The 23,486-nt window shown below is 39.7% G+C and overlaps 1 protein-coding gene across 2 annotated transcripts; it reads right to left on the bottom strand.

Moving 5' to 3' along the window:
• Positions 1-832: 832 nt before the first annotated feature.
• Positions 833-21,872, bottom strand: LOC103123676 (zinc finger protein 709-like). Of its 2 annotated transcripts, XM_016193054.2 has the most exons (6): positions 21,746-21,872; positions 12,437-12,560; positions 6,338-6,464; positions 6,105-6,165; positions 3,509-4,952; positions 833-1,184 (listed from the first exon to the last, which is right to left on the bottom strand). In XM_016193054.2, exons 2-6 carry the CDS (start codon positions 12,449-12,451, stop codon positions 1,131-1,133), a joined length of 1,701 nt encoding a protein of 566 aa, XP_016048540.2. In that variant the 5' UTR covers positions 12,452-12,560; positions 21,746-21,872; the 3' UTR covers positions 833-1,130. The 2 variants fall into 2 exon arrangements, with proteins under 2 accessions (XP_016048540.2, XP_060038092.1); XM_060182109.1 differs by lacking the exon at positions 833-1,184 and having other exon boundaries at positions 1,675-4,952.
• Between the last annotated feature and the right edge of the window lie 1,614 nt (positions 21,873-23,486).

Below are 23,486 nucleotides of genomic sequence, written 5' to 3'. Positions count from 1 at the left end.
CCCTCAGCCTCTCTCTACCTTTCCCTAGTGGGTCAGGGATCTGGGGAGGTGAGGTTTCAGGACATATTGGTGAGGTCATATGTCCAGGGAAGTCAGGTTAGCAACATGGTTGCAACTGCAATTTAGTGGCTGAAAAGCAGTAAGACATAAAACAGAACAAATTTCTGAGTAATCAACAATGGTAGAGAATGTTCCATCCTTCGAAGAGAGGATGGACAACATACTCTATGCTCCACCTGAGGAAGAAGGGTCCTGAAATGGGGCAGTTTGGAATGTTCCTACTCATGACCACAGAATGTGAACTCAGATCTTTAAGGATCCAGAGATCACATAGGCACCTAAGCTGAATATGGGCCCCAGATCACATCAAATTGATGGGGTTTACAATCAACGATATTTATAACCTTTCCCATATTTGGGAGCTACTGTTTCCTGGCCCAGCTTTCTGGTACTTTTTCCAGCCATGCATGACATCATCTTCCCAGACAATAACTTGGATCCACCTGCATATCAGATTTCAGGCTCAGGGGGAAAAAAAAACCACAAAAAACTACTATAATCATATAGTCATGGGCTCTTTGGAATATAACTAAAATAGGCATACAATCTAAAAAATGGAGACCCCCCCCAAATCATCATTTGTCTTATTTTTGAGTTTGTTTGGTTACCCACCCTCTCTGTATGATGTATGACACAGATATTTTCTCCCAGTCTTTTGAGGGTATTTTTGTTAAGGTAGTGATTCCCTTTGCTGTGCATAAGCTTGTCAGTTGGATATAATCCCATTTGCCCATTTGTTTAGTTTTGAAGCTATCAAAGGAAGTACTTTATTTTTATTGATTTAATAATGATCAGTAAAACATTAGGATAGAGGAGTACAATTCCACAGTTCTCACCACCAGAGTTCCATATCTCATCAACTCCGTTGGAAAATTTTATGTTCTTTATCACTGTGGGAGGATGGACCCAAGATCACTATGGAGTGAAGAAGGTGGAAAGTCTGGCTTCTCAAATTGCTTCTCCAATGGACATGTGCATTGGAAAGTTGATCCATGCTCCCAGACTATTTCTATCTTTCCCTAGTGGGAAAGCGGTCTGTGGAAGTATGGTTCCCAGGCACGTGGGTGAGGTCATCGGTCCAGTGAAGTCAGGTTAGTTTCATGGTAGCATATGGAACTTAGTGGCTAAGAAAGCATTAAGATATAAAGGAGAACAAATAATTTAATAACCAGGAATCTAAAGGTAAGACTATAACCGAAGAGATTTGGGGTCTCCACATTGGAAAAAGCTAGCAGGACAATTTTAGGTATATTCCAAGAGGCTCATGACTTTAGTAATTTTTGCTGGGCACAACAGCTAAAATGCAGGTGAGCCAAAGGCACTGTCTGGTGAAATGGTAGGGGTAATGGAAGCCTCCTGCACAACTAGTGAGAATGTACATTGGTCCAACCCCTGTGGAGATCAGTCTGTAGAACACTCACAAGGCTTTCTGAAATGGACCTTCTTCATGATACCATAATTCTTCTCCTAGGGATAACCTACAAAATCTATCACACCCAATCCAAAAAATATATATGTCCACCGATGTTCACAGCAGAACAATTTGTAATAGCCAAAACCTGGAAGCAACCCAGGTGCCCAACAACAGAAGAATGGCTAAGAAAGTTGTATTTATTTTTCAATTTTTTATTTATAAAAGGAAACATTGACAGAACCATAGGGTAAGAGGGGTACAGCTTCACACAATTCCCACCACCAGAACTCTGTATCCCATCCCCTCCCCTGATAGCTTTCCTATTCTTTAATCCTATGGGAATATGGACCCAAGGTCATTGTGGGATGCAGAAGGTTGAAGGTCTGGTTTCTGTAATTGCTTTCCCACTGAACATGGGCATTGACAGGTCAATTCATACTCCCAAAAAGTTCTGGTATTTATACTCAATGTAATACTACTCAGCTATTAAGAATCATGAACCCACCTTCTCTGACCCATCTTGGATGGAACTAGAAACAATTGTGTTGTTAGGTAAGTAAGAAAGAAAAGATGAGTATGGGAGGATCCCACTCATAAACAGAACTTGAGAAGGAAGAACAGATAGAGAAAAACAAAGTAGAATTTGACTCATTTTGGAGTATTACACCAAAGTAAAAAACTCTGGGTGGAGGGTGAGGGTAGATATTCAGCTTCACTATAGGAGGGGTGGACCTTTGGGAATGGTGTTAATATACACTACTATTGGGCAGGGTAGATAAAACAATCGTTATGCAAACAGACTCTCATGCCTGAGGCTCCAAAGTCCCAAGTTCAATACCCCGCACCACCAAAAGCCAGAGTTAAGCAGTGCTCCATTTAAATATATATATATATATATATATGTATATATATATATGTATATATATATATATATGTATATCTTACATATAAGTATTTAATCAATATGAGTTGGAAAAATAGATTAAAAGTCTTGAACACTTTAATACATAGACCCCCAGTTCTGAGTATATAGTCCTTCAATCTAAACACTTAAGGTTTCAAATTGGTAACCTGATTGTAATTTAACAGTGGGCTTAAATTCTTTATACATTTCTAAAAATGACTACCTACTTGAAACATTAAATCACTTACAATTAAATTTTAGTTGGTGAAGATGCTGCAAAACTTACACAGAGAATAGCTTTGCATATACTTTTTCTCTAAATATTAGATGGTCTCTGGTGTATTAAATATTGGAGAGTTGGGCGGTAGTGCAGTGGGTTAAGCGCATGTAGCGCAAAGTGCAAGGAATAGCATAAGAACCCCGCTTCGTGCCCTTGGCTCCCCACCTGCAGGGGTGTCGCTTCACAGGCAGTGAAGAAGGTCTGTAGGTGTCTATCTCTCCTGCTCACTGTCCTCCCCATCATCTCTCCATTTCTCTCTGTCCTATCTAACAACAATCACATCAATAGAAACAATAACTACAACAACAATAAAAAAACAAAAGTACTTTTCCACAAGATACAATTCATACAAAAAATATAAAGGTTCACAAAGTACCCACTACTATTCAACTGATTTATATTCAATAAGTTTCTCTCTAGTATGAGTTATTTAGTAGTTGTATAATGTATTTTTATAATGTCTACACTGATAAGATCTTTTTCTAATGTTAGTACACTTGGATGTATGAAAAATGTCTTTCTACTTGAATATTTGTTATTCAAATTTAATAAAGTTTCTGTACCAAGTGGGCTTCTCAAAGTATTAGAGTTAAAATGCTTATTCAAATTCCTTGCATTCATATAATACTCACAGGTATGTGTTCACTTGTGTATTCTGAACTGTAATCTCTAACCATTTAAAATTTTATTAAAATTTCTCTCCACATACAGCAATTTCATTTGTTCAAAGATTACCAAATTGACTCTTATTGACATGGTGCCTATTTTCATATACTCAATTAGTAGTGAAATAATGGAAACCTTTACTGTATTGTTCACATTCATAGGGTTTCTCTCCACTTCCATATACCTGAAGAGTAGAGGGATATTCTGGGGTTTTAATACTTTGTTTACATTCATAGGGTTTCTCTCCACTGTGAGTTCTTTCATGTCTCCGACGATAACTGGAACAACTGAATGTTTTATTACATTGTGTACATTCATAAGGTTTCTCTCCACTGTGAGATCTTTCATGTGTCCTAAAAGAACTGGAAAATCTGAATGTTTTATTACATTGTGTACATTTATAAGGTTTCTCTCCACTGTGAGTTCTTTCATGCGTCCGAAGATTAGAGAATTGACTGAATGCTTTACTACACTGTTTACATTCATAGGGTTTCTCTCCACTGTGCATTCTTTCATGTGTTCTAAGAGTACTGGAAAATCTAAATGCTTTATGACATTGTCTACATTCATGTTTCACTCCTCTGTGAGTTCTTTCATGTGTGCGAAGAAGATTGGATTGACTGAATGTTTTACTACATTGTTTACATTCGTAGGATTTATCTCCACTATGAGCTATTTCATGCTTCCGAAGATAACTGGAAGAACTGAATGTTTTACTACATTGTTTACATTCATAAGGTTTCTCTCCACTGTGAGTTATTTCATGCTTCCGAAGAGAACTGGAATAAATGAATGTTTTAGAACACTGTTTACATTCATAGGGTTTCTCTCCACTGTGAGTTCTTTCATGTTCTCGAAGAGAACTGTGTTGCCTGAATGTTTTATTACACTGTTTACATACATAAGGTTTTTCTCCTCTGTGAATTCTTTCATGTTCCCAAAGAGAACTGTATTGCCTGAATGTTTTACTGCATTGTTTACATTCATAGGGTTTCTCTCCACTGTGTGTTCTTTCATGTTGTCGAAGACTACTAGAAAAACGGAATGTTTTATTACATTGTTTACATCCATAGGGTTTCTCTCCACTGTGAATTCTTTTATGTACCTGAAGAGAACTGGAAGAACTGAATGTTTTACTACATTGTATACATTCATAGGGTTTCTCTCCACTGTGAGTTCTTTCATGTTGTCGAAGATGACTAGAAGAACGGAATGTTTTACTGCATTGTTTACATCCATAGGGTTTCTCTCCACTGTGAGTTTTTTCATGATCCCGAAGATGTCTGCATGTAAAGAATGCTTTACTACATTGTTTACATTCATAGGGTTTCTCTCCACTGTGAATTCGTTCATGATCCTGAAGTTGACTGGGTTGCCTGAATGCTTTACTACATTGTTTACATTCATAGGTTTTCATGCCACTGTGAGTTCGTTCATGTACTCGAAGATGACTAGAACTGAATGTTTTAATGCATTGTTTACATTCATAAGGTTTCTCTCCAATGTGAATTCTTTTCTGTTTTTGAAGATGATAAGAATAAGTGAATACTTTGTTGTTTAATTCACATTCTTGAGGTATTTGACCATTTTGACTTCTTTCTTTGGCTTCAGTGATATTGACTATATTACTGTAAAACAATGAGAAATTTTTCAATGAGATATGAACAAATAAAAACAAAACTCAATTTTATTATGAAAATGCAGGTCATTACTCTATGTAAACAATAAAAAGTCATAGAAATTATCAATACATTTGACTTAAAATTTTGTACTGACAAAAGGCTCTCACAGATGAAAATAAAAGAAAGCCCTAAGAAGTTGGCTAACACTAAATTTGCTTATATAATATATATATATATATATACATATACATTAAGCTACAACCGATCTTAAATTTATAGAACTTCTGTATTTAATTGAACTACCTTTTGTTAATAGCAAGTTTTGTCTTTGTGTTAAAATTTTTATTGAAATCACTGATTATAACTTAATGACTACCTCTAAATATCATGTAATTATAGATATTCATACATAGGACACATGCTTACTGTTTTCAAGTATACCACTTTGTAATCACTCTATGCCTTTAAAAATTTCATTTATTAACTATATAGGAGAAAGATTTTTCCCTGAAGTGGAGAAAGGAGTTAATTTAAACACTATTAAGGTATTGTGAGTCGGACAGTAGCACAGTGGGTTAAGCACAGGTGGCGCAAAGCGCAAGGACCAGCGTAGGGATCCCCGTCTGAGCCCCTGGCTTCCCACCTGCAGGGGAGTTGCTTCACAGGTGGTGAAACAGGTCTGCAGGTGTCTTTCTCTGTCTTCCCCTCCTCTCTCTCTTTCTCTCTGTCCTATCTAACAATGACAACATCAATTACAACAACAATAAAAAACAATAAGGGCAAGAAAAGGGAAAATAAATAAATATAAAAAATTTTTTAAAAAAGAACACTATTAGGGTGTTGCCAGTGATTCAAATGAGAACCTCAGGTATGTATGTCAAATCCATCACTATTTGAGTTACATAACCATCTACTCCATAACTTATTCAAAAATCATTTTTGATGAAAAAATTTTAAGAATATGATTATAAATTTTGTTTACTTAAAGAAATTATATTATAGTGTGAGCCAAGTAATAGCTCAAATATTAAAGAGCACACATTTAAGAAAGCATACATGTTCATTCACACAGGGAAACTACACAGGCAACAAATCTCAGTGCAGTTCACAGTAGCTTCTGGGTGGGACAATATTTTTTATTATGACTGTGACTCAAACCTTTGTTTACTTCCTTGGTGGTTATGCTGCTCTTTTGTAGAATGGTCCCCTTGTAGTTTTTCTAAAAATACAAAAATATTAGAAATTATACAATTATATTTGATTTTTGCATCATCATCATTCATAATCACACATGCCCTGTTCAATTAATAGTGACTCCATTTACAATGATGAACATTGGTGGACAAAAATATTGGTCTTCTACTTGACAAATTAATGAATATTATAATTACCTATTGAGAGAAAGTTCATAAAGGTTTCCCACATCACATCTCTGTAGAGTTTCTTCTCTGGAGGATTTAATAGTGCCCACTCCTCTTGAGTGAATATCACAGTTACATCTTCATAGGTCACTGAGCACTAAAATATATTCATTGTATTTATATGAGAAAACACTTCATACTGATAGCAGATTAGCCATCCAGTTTTTACTTTATGAAGTTGATGATTGTCTCATCTCCAAACATATCTTTGGTGACTTGATCAGCTAATACCTCACATCACAGAAGGTGACAGAATGACTGATACAGTGATTACAGCTTTGGATTTTCTAGCATGAGCTCCTGAGTCCAGTCCCTGGCATGTCATGTGACACAGTGACGCTACTGTTAAATGAACTTGAGAGGCTAGAGATACAGGCCCAAGCAGAACAGAGTCAAGTCTGGGAGAGGATCCAGTGAACAACTTAATTTGTTTTTCTGTTCATGTTTTTATCACTGAGGCTTTCTGATTCATTGTATCTTTATTTTTAGGTAGAAAAAGAGAAAGAAGAGGGCTGGGGAGACAGCATAATGGTTATGCAAAGGCATTCAAGCTGAGGCTCTGAGGTCCCAGGTTCAACCCCTAGCCCTACTACAAGCCAGAACTGAGCAGTGTTCTGGTTTCTAAAATGTATATTAAAAAAGAAAGAAAGAAAGAAAGAAAGAAAGAAAGAAAGAAAGAAAGAAAGAAAGAAAGAAAAGAAAAGAGAAAAAAAAAGAAAAGGAAAGGAAAGGAAAGGAAAGGAAAGGAAAGAAAAGAAAAGAAGAAAAGAAAAAAGAAAAGAAAAGAAAAGAAAAGGAAAAAGACATGCCAGCTCTGAAGCTCCAATGTGGTGGGGCCTGGCTCAAATGATGACTATGAATACGGCAACGAAACTAATACTTTGAGGGAGCTATTTTGCTGGCCATGGACCATATTATGTTAGCAATTACATTTATGTATTAGTGAAAGAGATACATGGGGGAAACATGTTTACAACTACATTTATGTATTAGTGAAAGAGACATACAGGGGGAGACAGAACAATGCTCAGCTCTGGTTTCTGGTGGTGCTGGAGACTGATTTTAGGACAATAGAACCTCAGACATTAACATTCTTTACATGATAATTATGTTATCTTCCCAAATCCACTCTTTTCTTCAAAGAAGTAAGTCATTCTACTGGGCCTAGAGTAAGGAGAGAGCACTGCTTGCTGTAAGCACAGACTCAAGTTTCCAGCTCCATAAGGGAGTTGTCAAATTATATTTCCTTTTCCATATATATATGAGAGAGAAAGAGAGAGAGAGAGAAGGAGAGAGAGAAATGTAGAAAGAAAGGGGGGATATGGATACAGAGAAAGTACTAGAGACATTACAGAATCACTCAGCCACCTGTGAAGTTATTTGAGTATGCATAGCATTCTCATATGGTGGCTGGGAAAATTGGCTTCTGGTCCTAATTTATGGTAAAGTATATTCTATGGATTCAACTGTCTTCTAGTTCTCTTATTTCTAGGCTTAGTGTGACAAACAGGAAATTTTCAAATAAGTAAACCCAAACAGGGAAACTACTCAATTTGAAGATCATTGCCTTTGAGAGCCTAAACTTTGTTTGACCCCAAACATGTACCAAAATGGTGTTATGGGGTCTATCTCAATCTCTCTACCTCCATCCCACCCTATCTATGTCTCTGTCATGTGATATTATAACTAATATATAATAAATAAAATGAACATTTATTTTGTTTTAACAAGAAAGACTGTGGACTGTGAGTAGATACATCAGATTTTTAGGCTTGAAGCCTTCAAAGGCTTTAGGTTAAATTCCAATCACCCCCTGATTTTAGAGCTGAAAAGAATTCTGAGATCACTTTCTCTCAAGAAGTTAATAAATATTGAAAGAAAGCAGTAAAGACTCTTCATAAAAAAATAACTTGGAGACCAGATGGTAGCTCAGTAAATGTGAGACACAAGACTCTGACACCACGGGCTCACGTCCAAATAAATACACACCTATTTTCCAGGATTGGATCCTAAACTAGAAGCATGTATTTCTGAAAAAGAACTTACTCCCCAAAGAAAAAAAGAAATGAATAATATTAGATAAAAGGAGAAAACTACTATTAAGGGAATCCTTGGATTAACCCTATAAATATGACGGGTAGCTTTATTCTTAGCTCTGCCACTGTCTTCAAATACAATATTTTTAGTCCATCTCTATGTTAGCTATCAAGCTCATGCAAATGTTACTCAAGTCCTGGGCCCCTGGACACATACCTAAAATAGACTTTGTAGCTTCTTTACACTTTGAAATCCCTATTCATCTGCTATATTCGTGCTTTCTCATTTTCTGTTTATTAGCCATTTTGTCCTGCTTTATATCTTACTGCCTTTCAGACACCAAGTGCAGGTGCTACTATGATTCCATTTTGAGTCCCCTGGGCAACCAACCTCACCAATGTGAACCTTACCTCTCCAGAGCCCTACTCTGCCACGGAAAGGTAGGAAGAGCCTGTGGATATGGATCAAAAACTACCAATGCCCATGTTCCACAAAGGAGCAAGGTGCATGACTAGGTTCAAGCTCAGCTCTTATGGAACTGAAGGAAGTTTTGGTGCTGTGGTTTCCATCAGTCTCTTTCTGTCTCTGTCTAAAGCATATATTCATGGGATCACCTGGTTGGCACACCTGGTTGAGCGCACGTTACAATGTGAGAGGTCCCGCATTCAACCCCTGGTCCCCACCTGCAGGGGGAAAGCTTCAGGAGTGATGAAGCAATGCTGTAGGAGTCTCTCTGTCTCTGGCCTTCTTCCTCTCAATTTCTGCCTGTCTCTATTCAAGAAGTAAAGATAATAAAAAAATAAGAAATAAAAACATATATTCACTCACAAATTTAAGATTTTCAAGGGCATGTTGTTTAAACTTGATGGGACCACAGTTATAAAGATATTAAGATGTATATGTATCAATAGGGTATAAGTAGGTTTGAGGCAAAAAAAAAAGGGGGGGAGCAAAATTACCTAGTGCCAGGAGAAATTATAATTTACCAGGTAGGGCACATGCCTTATCATACCCAATTCTCAAGTTCTCAACCCTAGCATAACATGCCAAGTGCTATGGCATTAGGGAAAGTTCCACTGCTATACTGTATCTTTGTGTATTTGAATTAAAAAGTGTGGAAGGAAAAAAAATCATAAATGATTTAGGCCACTATTCATCAAATGTGTAGTTTGGGACAGGGGATAGAGCAGAACAGCTATACAAACACATTCAAGGTTGGTGTTTCAAGGTTTTAACCCGTGGGATTACAAGAAGCCAGAGGTGTACAGTGCTCTAGCTAGAAACCACTACACCTAAATTAGAATTCCTAGCTTCTTCCCATACAAAGCCATTAGTCCCATCTACTCTATTCTTACCTTTAGGTTCCAGTTTATTAAAAAAAAAAAAAAAAAATCCTGCTTTATATCTTACCACCTTTTGTCCAAGTTGCAGACACTACCGTGATGCCATCCTAACTTCCCTGGGCAGACAACCTCACCAATATGTCCTGAAACCTCAACTCCCCAGAGTTATATCCCACTAGGGAAAGACAGAAATAGGCTGGGGGTATGGATCGAACTGCCAATGTCCATGTTTAAGATAACAGTGGGAATCAGGAAATGGAATGTTCTGTGATTATATTTTATTTTGAGAGGTATTTTATTTCTTCCCACCACCTTTTATAAGTGATTTAATGATGCTTGACAAATTGTGAGATAAGAGGGGGCACAATTTCATGCAATTCAACTCCCACCATCAGTTTCATACGCCCCCCCACAATAGAAGTTTCTCTATGGGGCCATGTGGTGGCGCACCTGGTTGAGCACACATGTTACAGTGCACAAGGACCCAGGTTCAAGCCCCCTGTCCCCCACCTGCAGGGGGAAAGCTTTGCCAGTGGTGAAGCAGGGCTGCAGGTGTTTCTCTGTCTCTCCCTCTCTATTATCCCCTCCTCTCTTGATTTCTGGCTGTTTCTATCCAATAAATAAAAAAAAGAAGTTTCTCTATTCTTTATCTCTCTGGGAATATGGACCAAAAATCTGTATGGGGGTCAGAAGGTGGAAAGTCTGGTTTCTGTAATTGCTTCTCCACTGGACATGGCTACTGACAGGTCAATCCATACCTGCATCCCATTTCTGTCTTTCTCTCGTGCGGCAGGGCTCTGTGGAGGTGGAGGTCCAGGACATATCAGATTCCCAGTGTGCATTACCACATATATAAGACGGGCCTAGACCTCTAAGAGATCCCACTCTCCACTATCACAGGTCATTACCATCAGGAATGTCATCATGATCCCTCTTGTGGGGCTCTCCAGAAACTTGCCCTCACTAAAGCAGCAATGGTAGGGATGCCCTACTCTCTGAAGGGAGGCTGAACCACCCTACACTGCCACTTGAGAAACACTGGTCTTGAAATGATTGCAGGATAGAATGATGCTCTGAAATTCAAGGCTCAAGTCTCATCTCCCCAACACCTGCAGGGAAAGCTTCATAAATGGAGGAACACTGCTGTAATAACTTCTCCATAACTTTATTTCCCTCCCTCCTCTCTTTCATATCTATCTATATCTGTATCTATATATCATGGCAGCAAAGATGGTGACAATGTGTAGACACTGAGTCCCAGTGATAGATAGTCCTGGTGGACAAATAAGTTTATTTTTAAAATATGTAAGCAAATCAAAAGCAGTGAAATAAATGTTTAGAACATAAAATACATTTATAGCTAGACATGGAACTTCCATATGATCCAGTAATTCCTCTCCTGGGATTATACCCCAAGGATTCCATAACACCCAACCAAAAAGAGGTGTATACTCCTATGTTCATAGCAGCACAATTCATAATAGCTAAAACCTGGAAGCAACCCAGGTGCCCAACAACAGATGAGTGGCTGAGAAAGCTGTGGTATATATACACAATGGAATACTATGCAGCTATCAAGAACAATGAACCCACCTTCTCTGACCCATCGTGGACAGAGCTAGAAGGAATTATGTTAAGTGAGCTAAGTCAGAAAGATAAAGATGAGTATGGGATGATCCCACTCATCAACAGAAGTTGAGTAAGAAGACCTGAAAGGGAAACTAAAAGCAGGACCTGACTAAATTACAGCAGGAACCTCACATCCCCATTATAGAGCCTCTACTTCCCCCAGTCCTGGAACCCTTGGATAGGGCCCACTTTCCCGTATGCCTCTCCCAATCCATATCAAATAATATTGCATCTGCCGATCGCAACCTAATCAACACAACGATTGCCACCTCAACATGCTTAAGCTCAGACTGTGTCCAGAGACTTCACGTGTGGAATGACAACCCTTCAGCTTCATTACTTGGGTGAGACCTTTCCTTTCATAGTATTCTCTAATTCCATCCCAGGTGGATCACTTTCTAACAAAGTCCCAAAACTTAGATATACACCAGTTTCTGTGAGAGAGAGCATATGTTCACACGTATCCATAAACTACTGCAAAATATATACATGAAAGCAGAAGTACACTAGAGTTTGCAGCGAGTACCCCCCTAACACTTCCTCTCCACTATTCCAAGCTTTGGGTCCATGATTGCTCAACAATTTGTCCGGCTTTGTATGTTAACTCTCTTTTCAGCCACCAGGTTCCAGATGCCATCAGGATGCCAGCCAGGCTTCCCTGGACTGAAGACCCCACCAATGTGTCCTGGAGCTCTGCTTCCCCAGAGACCCACCCTACTAGGGAAAGAGAGAGGCAGACTGAGAGTATGGACCGACCAGTCAATGCTCATGTTCAGCGGGAAAGCAATTACAGAAGCCAGACCTTCCACCTTCTGCAACCCACAATGACCCTGGGTCCATGCTCCCAGAGGGATAGAGAATGGGAAAGCTATCAGGGGAGGGGGTGGGATATGGAGATTGGGTGGTGGGAATTGTGTGGAGTTGTACCCCTCCTACCCTATGGATTTGTTAATTTATCCTTTCTTAAATAAAATAAATTAAAAAAAATACATTTATAAATTAAAATAGAACTTATTCAGGAGGAAAAAGACAGAATCAGAAGGGGGGAAATGTCACTTACCTGAGAAACCGTCATTTCTTCCTCTTTCTCTCAACTTCCTTTCAGGCCAGAAAATGAAGAGAAATCCCAGCAGGAGTTTGAGACTATGATTTTAATCCACCAGCAAGGCCTCTTTGCACTGCACCTACAGGGAAGACATTGTAATGCAGAGAATGCTCAATAACGTATCATTTCAATGTTAAGAGAAAAGATTCAGAAACTAGTACAAGCCCATTGGGGGCTACTTAGTGAGTTATCCTGCATATCAGATCCTTCCAAAAGGCAACAACTTTTACTGACATGTTTCATTCAAAACCATTACTCTCTCCCTTGACAAAAGCATGGACAAAATTCGAGCATAACGTCTAAGAGTCTTCCAACTTAACTCAGATTTTATGGTAATACTGCTCAGATCAACACTAAAACAGTCACGAGTTCTTGGCCTAAAATCCAAGTCATTGATGTATTTAAAATTTACTTTTGTGCTTGGAGGGATAAAGTGGTTCAGTTTAACTCTTCCACATGTTTCAACTTTATTTTTCTAACATCAATGTTGAGTCTCTCTTCCCCATTTAATAATCTGGCCACATTTGTAAAAGATTAGATGCTTATAGGTATGGGGTTTATTTCTAGACTCTCAATTCTATTCCATTGATCAGTGTGTCTACTTATGCTCTAGTGACCCACAGTTTGTTCCAGTGCCTTATAATACAACTTGAGCTAATTAACAATTATAGCTCTTGTCATATTCTCCTAAAACATACATGGGGCTGTGATAGGGATTATATTAAATTTGTATATGGCCCTGGGTAGTATATTCATTTGGATGATGTTAATCCTTCCAAACCACAAACATGGAATATCTTTCCACTTCTTTGTGTCTTATCCTATTTCCTTGAATAGTGACTACTAATTTTCAGTATACAAGTCTTTCACTTCTCTTGTTAGGCTTATTCCTAGATATTTTATTGTTTTGTTGCTATAGTAAAAGAGATTGATTTCTGGATTTCTTATAACTTAGTGTCTGAATAAAGGAATGGCACTGACTTTTGCATGTTAATTTTGTAGCCTGACACCTTACTCTATTGCCTGATAATTTCCAAGAGCTTCTCACTAGATTCTTTAGGTTTTCCTATGAATACTATCATATTATCTGCAAATAGTGCAAGTTTGATTTCTCTTCAAGTCTATATCCCATTTAATTCCTTGCTCCTGCTTGATTGTTATGGCAGAAACTTCCAACACTATATTGAATAGTAATGGTGAGAGTGGCCTGCCCTGTCTAGCACCTGATCTAAGGAGGACTGCTTCCAGTTTCTCACCAATGAGCATGATGTTGGCTATAGACAAGTTTGCTAGATGTAGACTCCACAGTCATAAGGAACTCTCCATCTATGGTTTTCTCATTTTTGTAGCACTTTGATCATGAAAAGATGGTAGATTTTGTTAGAGGGTTTCTCTACATCTACTGATATAGTCATGTGTTTTTTGTTTTTGCTTTTATTGATGTGGTGGATCACATAGATTTATTTACATATATTAAGGCAGCCTTGCATCCTTGAGATAAACCCCAGTTGGGCACAATGAACAATCTTAATATACTGTTGTATCCAGTTGGCAAGAATTTCCTTCAGTATTTTAGCACTTAAGACACCTTTATTGTATCTATCAAGCTAACACTAAAAAACTCTTGAGCTGAACTTAGACTCCTCTAAATTTTAAGTATTTCTTAACTCAAGGCTGGATGCCATAACTACACTAACTCAGACTTAAGTCCAGCAGAGTTTGTGATAGTTATTTGGTTAGTGTATAACATGACCTTTGAAGCCTTAGCAACTGGGAGAAAGTTAAAGCTTATAAGATAGAAAATGGACTACAGAAACAGGATGGTGACAAGAGACAGTCTTACGTATCTCAGCTATTTTGCCAATGACAGGTGACATCAACACCTGGAGTCCTAGTCATAGATATAGGCCTAGACCTGTAAGAGATCTCTCTGTCTGCCATCACTGGTCACTTCCATTAGGGTGTGTCTCTCTGCTGTACTGTGGGCCTTAGAAATTTGTCCTCATTGAAAAGTAACATTGGTAAAGACTGCCCCACTCCCTGGAGGTCACTCTACTCTGACACTTTAAAGATGGTCATGAAACCTGCAGACATGGCTCCAGCTGCGACCACAGAGGTGAGCTTATGATGACAGGGACCCAGAGGTCATACAGGATCCTTGTTATTTATTTACAGACATGGGCCTCAGGTAACATTGTTATGGGATAGAGTTAATTATATGTATGTATAGGAGAATCACTCTCTGTCCTCATCCAGGTCTCAAGTCCCACACTCTATTCTAATGCCATCCTCCCAGATATTTCTCAAGCCTGGCTTTATGGTGATAGCCCAAGGACTGGAAGAGTCCTACTTTCCTAAGAACATTTATACCTAATGAGTATCCTATCTTCCTCTATCTTGGGTTTCTTTGTTTCCTCTTTTTTTAAAAAATATTTATTTATGTATTTATTCCTTTCTGTTGCCCTTGTTGTTTTATTGTTGTAGTTATTATTGTTGTTATTGATGTTGTCGTTGGATAGGACAGAAAGAAATGGAAAGAAGAGGGGAAGACAGAGGGGGAGAGAAAGATAGACACCTGCAGACCTGCTTCACCACTTGTGAAGCATCTCTCCTGCAGGTGGGGAGCCGGGGCTCGAACGGGGATCCTTAAGTCGGTCTTTGCGCTTGGCGCCACATGTGCTTAACCTGTTGCACTACTGCCTAACTCCCTATCCTGGGTTTCTTATTCTCATTGATCCTAATGCTATTCTTTGATCCTCCACTTATTAAACATTTCTATGCCTTGCCACCGTTCAGCCATCAAGTTCCAGATGCTGCCACAACCCCATCCTGATCTCCATGGACGGCTGACTACATGCTGAAGTGTCCAGAAACCTCATCTCTCTGGAGCCATGACCAATGGTGAAAGATTAGGGACAGACCAGGTCTGTCTGGGAGTATGGATTGACCAGGCTACATCCCTGTCTCAGCAGGAAGCAGTTACAGAAGATCAAAACCCCCTCATTCAGTACCCTATAAGAATTCTGATCCATACTACTAGATCAGGAAATCTTAAGAGTTATGGAACGAACAGGAAAAACCTGGGGAACACACACAGCACATGCTCCCCAGACACAGGGGCATCCCACACTATTAAGGAAAGAAGTTTTGCATAAAAAGTGAATAGTTTCTGGTCTAGCATCCAGGTCCTTGATCTATGTGAAGCTGACTTTTGTTTTTGGTGACATCAAGTGGTTCAATTTCATTCTTCTGCATTTTCCAACCCAGTTTTCCCAGCACCATTTATTGAAGAGACCCCCCTTCCTCCATTTCATTATTTGGGCCCCTTTATCAAAAAAAAAAAGACACAACGAAGATCCAGTCATTAAATCCGTGCAGGTGTCCTGAGGAAGAGCTGACAGTGCAGGGAACGTCTGCTGCTTGTACATGACCCAGTGTCTGTCTCACTGTCTAAGGTAGCAGAAGAAGAAACCAGAAACCAATTCCTTTTACTATAGCAACAGCAACAAGTTAAAACACCTAGGAATAAGCCTAACAGCAAAACATGAAAGACTTGTATACTAAACATTATGAGTCACTATTCAAGGAAATTAAAAGACAAAAAGAAAAAGAAAGATACTCCGTTCTGGGAGTCAGGCGGTAGTACAGTGGGTTAAGCGCACATGTTGCAAAGCGCAAGGACCGGCTTAAGTATTCCAGTTCAAGCCCCTGGCTCCCCACCTGCAGGGGAGTCGCTTTACCAGCAGTGAAGCAGGTCTGCAGATGCCTATCTTTGTCTTCTCTCCCTCTCTCTATTTCTCTCTGTCCTATCCAACAACGACATCATCAGTAGCAATAATAACAATAAAAAACAAGGGGAACAAAAGGGAATAAATATTTTAAAAAGATACTCCCTGTTCATAGATTGGAATAATTAACATAATAAAAATGAATATTCTACCCAGAGCCATATAGAAATTTAATGCATTCCCATCGAGATCCCCCCCCAAAATTTTAGGAGAATAAAACAAAAGGTACAAATTGTCATCTGGAACCAGAAAAGACCTAGAATTTCCAAAACAGTTTGAGAAGAACAGAATTAGAGGCATCACACTCACAGGTCTCAAGTCATATTATAGGGCCACTGCAATCCAAACTGCTTGGTACTGGAACATAAATAGACACACTGACCAATGGAATAGGATTGAGAGCCCAGAAGTAAGCCCCCACACCTACAGACATCTAATCTTTGACAAGTGTGCCCAGACTATTAAATGGGGAAAGGAGAGTCTCTTCAATAAATAGTGCTGGAAAAGTTGGGTTGAAATATTCAGAAGAATGAAACTGAACACAAACATATTTCACCAACATAAAAGTAAATTCTGAATGGATCAAGGACATGGATGTTAGACCTGAAACTATCAAGTGGTTAAAGGAAAATATTGGCAGAACTCTTTTCTGTCTAAAATTTAAAGGCATCGGTCAGACTTCCCTGGATTGAAGACCCCACCAATGTGTCCTGGAGCTCAGCTTCCCCAGAGACCCACCCTACTAGGGAAAGAGAGAGGCAGACTGGGAGTATGGACTGACCAGTCAACGCCCATGTTCAGCGGGGAAGCAATTACAGAAGCCAGACCTTCCACCTTCTGCAACCCTCAATGACCCTGGGTCCATGCTCCCAGAGGGATAGAGAATGGGAAAGCTATCGGGGGAGGGGGTGGGATATGGAAATTGGGCGGTGGGAACTGTGTGGGGTTGTACCCCTCCTACCCTATGGTTTTGTTAATTAATCCTTTCTTAAATAAAAAAGAAAAAAAAAAAAGAAAAAAAAAATTTAAAGGCATCTTCAATGATATGAATTCAATTGCAAAGACAAAATTAAAAAAAAAAAGCAATCGGAGTACATCAAATTAAAAAGCTTCTGAACAGCAAAGGACACCACCACCCAACAAAGGGAACCCTTACAGACTAGAAGATCATTACATGATATACTTCAGACAAAAAGCTAATAACCAAAGGATATGAAGTGTTAATCAAATTCAGCAACAAGAAAACAAATGACCCCATCCAAAAATGGGCAGATGATATGAACAGAATAGCCACCAAAGAAGAAATACAAAAGGCCAAAAAAAACATGGGAAAATGCTTGGAGTCATTGTCATAGAAATGCAAATAAAGATAACAATAAGATACCACTTTACCCCTGTGAGAATGTCATACATCAGAAATAGTAGCAACAACAAATGCTGTAGAGATTGTGGGGACAAAGGAACCCTCCTACGCTGCTGGTGGGAATGTAAATTGGTCCAGCCCCTATGGAGAGCAGTCTAGAGAACTCTCAGAAGGCTACAAGAGGACCTTTCCCTATGCCCCTGCAATTCTTCTCCCAGGGATATATCCTAAATCATCCAAAAATATATGTTTATACCTGTGTTTATAGCAGCACAATTTGTAATAGCCAAAACCTGGAAGCAGCTCAGATGTCCAACAAGAGATGAGTGATGGAGAAAGTTGTGGTATATATACACAATGGAATACTATTCAGCTATTAAAAATGGTGAATTCAGGGGCCGGGCGGTAGTGCAGCAGGTTAAGCACATATAGTGCAATGTGCAAGGACTGGCATTAGGATCCCAATTGGAGATCCCAGCTCCCCACCTGGAGGAGGTTCACCTTGCAAGCAGTGTAGCAGTTCTGCAGGTGTCTATCTTTCTTCCCCCCACCCCGTTTTCCCATCCTCTCTATTTTTCTCTCTGTCCTATCTAACAACAATAGCAATAAAAACAATAACAACAACAATGATAAACAACAAGGGCAACAAAAGGGGGAAAAAACGGTGAATTCACCTTCATTACCTCATCTTGGATAGAGTTTGAAGGAATTATGTTAAGTGAGATAAGTCAGAAAAAGAAGGATGATCATAGGATGATCTCACCATAGAGAAGTTGAAAAGCAAGAACAGAAAGTAAAACACACAGCAGACCTTGGACTGGAGTTGGTGTATTGCACCAAAGTAAAAGATTCCCGGGTGGGGGGGAGGGCTCATGCCCTGAAACACCCAGAAGTTCGGGTCCCAGTTGCGTGCAAGGAAGTCCAGAGTCACAAGATCCTTTATTAGCAAGCTTAACCTTGGGTCCCAAAAGCGTCTCCACGCAGGGGAGAGTCTTGCAAACATTTTCCATCTCAGCTTTTTTATAGTTAGCATAGGGTAAGTACAAGTGGGGATGTTTACACGGAAAAAGGAACAGTTGGTTTCAGGTCAACGGCTGTTCTTATTTACCTCCTGAATGATGACAGAGGAGGACCTAGTGGTGGTTGAATTGTTCTGTGGAAAACTGAGAAATGTTACACATGTACAAACAAATGTATTTTACTGTTGACTATAAGCCATTACCTCCCCTAAAAAATTAAAAAAGAAGAAGAAAAAAAAATGGTTGAAATTGCTCCACTCTCTGAAGGGAGGCTGGATCAACATACTCTGTCACTCAAGGAAGACTGGTACTGAAATCAGAGCAGCCTAGAATGTTCTTAGCTATGACCATGGAATGCGAGCTCAGACTGACAAGGGTGCAGAGGTTACACAGGCTCCTGTGCTAAATATGAATAGAAATGGGCCCTAGTTCAGATTGATGGGATTTACAATGAACGGTATTTATATACTACTTTCATATTGGAGAGCTACTCTGCCCTGATCCAGTTTGCCAATCCTATTTCCAACTCTGACACCAATTTCCCAGAGAATACTTTTAGCCCACCTGCATGCTAGCTGCGGGGCACAAGCAAAAATGAGTAAAGTCATGGGCCTCTTGGAATATATCTAAAAGAATTTCCTAGCTTCTTCCAACATAAGGATCCCAAATCTCATATGGTTTATTCTTACCTATGGGTACCCTATTATTAAACCATTTTTTCTGCTTTATATCTTAAAGCTATTCAGCCACCAAGATGCATATGCTACCATGACACCAACCTGACTTCGATGGGCAGATGACCTCACCAATGTGTCCTGGAACCTCATCTCCCCAGAGCCCTGCCCCACTAGGGAAAGAGAGAGACAAGCTGGGAATATAGATTGACCTGCCAATGTCCATGTCCGGTGCAGAAGCAATTGCAGAAACCAGACCTTCCACCTTCTGACCCCATAATGATCCTGGGTCCAAACTCCCAGAGGGATAAAGAGGAAGAAAGCATCCAATGGATGAGATGGGATACAGAACTCTGGTGGTGGGAACTGTGTGCAACTGTACCTCTCTTATTCTATGGTTCTGTCAGTCATTATAGAATCAATCAATAAATAAAAAAATTCCTTCCAAAACGCCATACTCTGAGAACTTTCTGTACCATCTCTCTGCTCTGCCATGCCAACTAGCACTTCTTCCTGCCACCTGAGTCCAGAGCCCACAGCCTCTACTGGACCTCCCTTCCCATGTGCTCTTGACTCAGCAGGAACCTGTGCACCTACCATTTATAGGTCTCCCTTCCCTCCACACAGAGGAGTAGGGTGGTGATACAAGTAGGGAAAATAGTATGAGAAGAGGAGGCAAACTGCTCTAATGGTAACAGCCAGGGACATATAAAACCGGCTGCCATTATTTCAGGAATCATACTAGATTTTTAGATGTTGGACCACTTAGGGAACTCTACAAAATCCCACAGGTAAAAGAATAATATATTTGGATACTCATGCCTTCTCTGCCTTTTGGCTAAGATCAAGTGTAGAAAAACTGAATGTGTGGTCCGGGAGGTGGTGCAGTGGATAAAGCGTTGGATTCTCAAACATGAGGTTCTGAATTCAATCCCCGGCAGCACATGTGTCAGAGGGATGTCTGGTTATTTCTCTCCACTCCTCCTTTCACATAAAAAAGAGGGGGTCGCGTCGTAGTGCAGCAGGTTAAGCACATGTGGCGCTAAGCACAAGGACCAGCATAGTGATCTCAGTTCGAGCCTCTGGCTCCCCAACTGCAGAGGAGTCACTTTACAGGTGGTGAAGCAGGTCTGTAGGTGTCTGTCTTTCTCTCCCCTCTCTGTCTTCCCCTCCTCTCTCCATTTCTTTCTGTCATATCCAACAACAATGACATAAGTAACAATAATAACCATAACAATAAAACAACAAGGGCAACCAAAGTGTGGGGGGGAGAAATTTCTATTAAAAAAAAAAAAAAGAAAAGAAACACTGACTGTTCCTCTAAAACTTTCCTTATCATTCTGGTCAGAGACAACTGATGAATCTTGATGACAGTGACAGTAGCTCCTCAAGCATTATCAAAAGTCCTTTCAACTGTTAAATTTCTTTTTACATTTATTTATAAATTTTATAGGAGCAGAAGTACAGACTGCTGCTCGCCTCTGGCATAGGCAGTAGCATGGATCAAACTTGGTACTTCAAGAATGGTAAGGGGGATATACACAACTGAGATATCTGAAGGTCTTTCTCTTCCCCTTCCTGTATATCTCCTTCCCTCTGAATTTCTGTCTCTATCCAATAAATAATATAGTAAAAAGAAGCAGAAATAGAAACTGAGTGTCCTTTCCTGACAAAATAGATCTTATTTTAACACCACATGTAGCCCAGGAGAGCTCTCTAAAATGTTTTATTATTTGTTAAAAAATTTATTTATTCAGCGGGTTAAATGCAGGTGGCAGAAAGCACAAGGACCGATGTAAGGATCCCGGTTCGAGCCCTGGCTCCCCACCTGCAGGGGAGTCGCTTCACAAGCGGTGAAGCAGGTCTGCAGGTGTCTGTCTTTCTCTCCCCCTCTGTCTTCCCCTCCTCTCTCCATTTCTCTCTGTCCTATACAACAACAACGACAACAATAATAACTACAACAATAAAACAACAAGGGCAACAAAAGGGAATAAATAAATAAAATCTAAAAAAATATTTATTTTCTCTTTTGTTGCCCTTGTTTTTTATTGTTATAGTTATAATTATTGTTATTACTGATGTTATTGATTATTGGATAGGACAGAGAGAAATGGAGAGAGGTGGGGAAGACAGAGAGGGAGAGAGAAAGACACCTGCATACCTGCTTTACCGCTTGTGAAGTGACTCCCCTGCAGGTGGGGAGCTGGGAGCTTGAACCTGGATTCTTACGCCGGTCCTTGCACTTTGCGCTAGGTGCACTTAACCTGCTGCGTACCACCCGACTCCCTAAAATGTTTTACTTTTAAAGTAGGTGAAATCACATATATGCCAGACAAATCAGAGGCAAGAAATTAGCACTTGCAAATTGAAATGCATTTCACTCAGGAGACACAGAAGTTGATCTGGGCCAGGACACTTACTTGAAGAGCCACCAATTTCTCCTCCTTCTCAGACTTCCTTTTCAGGCCACAAGATGAACTGTAGTCACAGCAGCACCTTCATAATAGGCTTTAAATCTACCAACACAGCTTTTTCACTTGACAGCACTGCACCTACAGGTAGGACATTATAAACAGAAAAGGCTCAGCTTTCTAGTCTTTCAATGTTAAAAGGAGACATTCAGTGACAATGAGAACCTCTATGGAGTCCACATAGTGAGTTTCTCCTATGTAGTTTTTTTATATTTATTTATTTTCTCCTTTGTTGCCCTTTTTCTTTATTGTTGTTGTAGTTATTACTGTTGTTATCAATGTTACTGTTAGATAGGACAGAGAGAAATGCAGAGAGGAGGGGAAGACAGAGAGGGGCAGAGAAAGATAGGTACCTGCAGACCTGTTTCATCACCTGTGAAGCAAATCCCCTGCAGGTGGGGAGCCAGGGGCTTGAACTGGGATCCTTACTCCAGTCCTTGCGCTAAGCACCATGTGCGCTAATTGCTGCACTACCACGTGACTCCCTTGCCTACCTCTTTTTACAGTCTTTCCAATTGGCAAATTTTGCTGCTTCAATGGGGAGTGTGAACTGCACTGACCTGCCTCATCCAGATCCATGAGGAGCAGAACAGACCTTTTAATGTCTCTGTCAACCAAAGCCTGTGCTCAACTCTGCTAAATGGCCCAGGAGCCTTCATGCTAAACCCAAGTCTCAGCTTAACACAGCGTGGAGCACTAACTAAAATAAGAGATGAAGAAGAAGTGCCATATTACTTCTCTCACAAGTGGAATCCAGAAGACTGATCAGACTATAAAACACTGTCAAATCACTATTAACAAATTAAAATAGACTCAGCTACAAATGAATGATAGCATGCATATTAAATATCAGCAAAAAAGGGGGGAGCTAGAGTGATATTATTGAGGGAAAATAAAATATATCAATAGATGATCTATCTGAAAAATCTCATTTCGGGATGGGGGTAAATAGCATAATGGTTATGCAAAAAGACTCTCATGCCTGAAGCTTCATAGCTCAAGTTCAATCCCCTGAATCACTAGAAGCTAGATGTGAACAGTGCTCTGGTAAACTCTATCCAAAATATATTAATAATATACATGTTATCATTCCTAATCCTAATGGGAGGTCTGGGTTGAGTGACATGTAAACTTCTTCATGGCTAATGACCATAGAAAACAGAGTATTTTCCTCTCTAGAGGTCTGGCCCACTAGGGAAAGACAGAAACAGGCTGGGGATAATTGGGGAGTCCTGAGATTCCCAAACAGACATGATGGGCCTAGACCTCGAATAAATCCCTCTCTCCATTGTTACCGGTCAGTTCTATCAGGAACAACAAAATAGAACCCTTTTTGGGCCCCCATAGGACCTTGCCCTCAACTTGGATCAATAATGGTAGAGAATGTTCCATCCTCCGAAGGGAGGATGGACAACATACTCTATGCTACACCTGAGGAAGATGGGTCTTGATATTGGGGCACCTTGGAACATTCCTACTGATGACCACAGAATGTGAGCTCAGATCTACAGGGATGCAGAGGTCACATAGGCTCCTAAGCTGAATATGGGCCCCAGATAAGATCAAATCGATGGGGTTTACAGTCAACAATATTTATATACCTTTCCCATATTTGGGAGTTACTCTCTTCCCAGATCCAGCTTTCTGGTCCTTTTTCTAGCCATGACATTATCTCCCTAGACAATAACTT

Source organism: Erinaceus europaeus, chromosome 23 (assembly GCF_950295315.1).
Source record: "Erinaceus europaeus chromosome 23, mEriEur2.1, whole genome shotgun sequence".
Lineage (NCBI taxonomy): Eukaryota > Metazoa > Chordata > Mammalia > Eulipotyphla > Erinaceidae > Erinaceus > Erinaceus europaeus.
The sequence above is the reverse complement of the archived record's forward strand: the minus strand, read 5'-3'. Positions and strand labels throughout refer to the sequence as shown.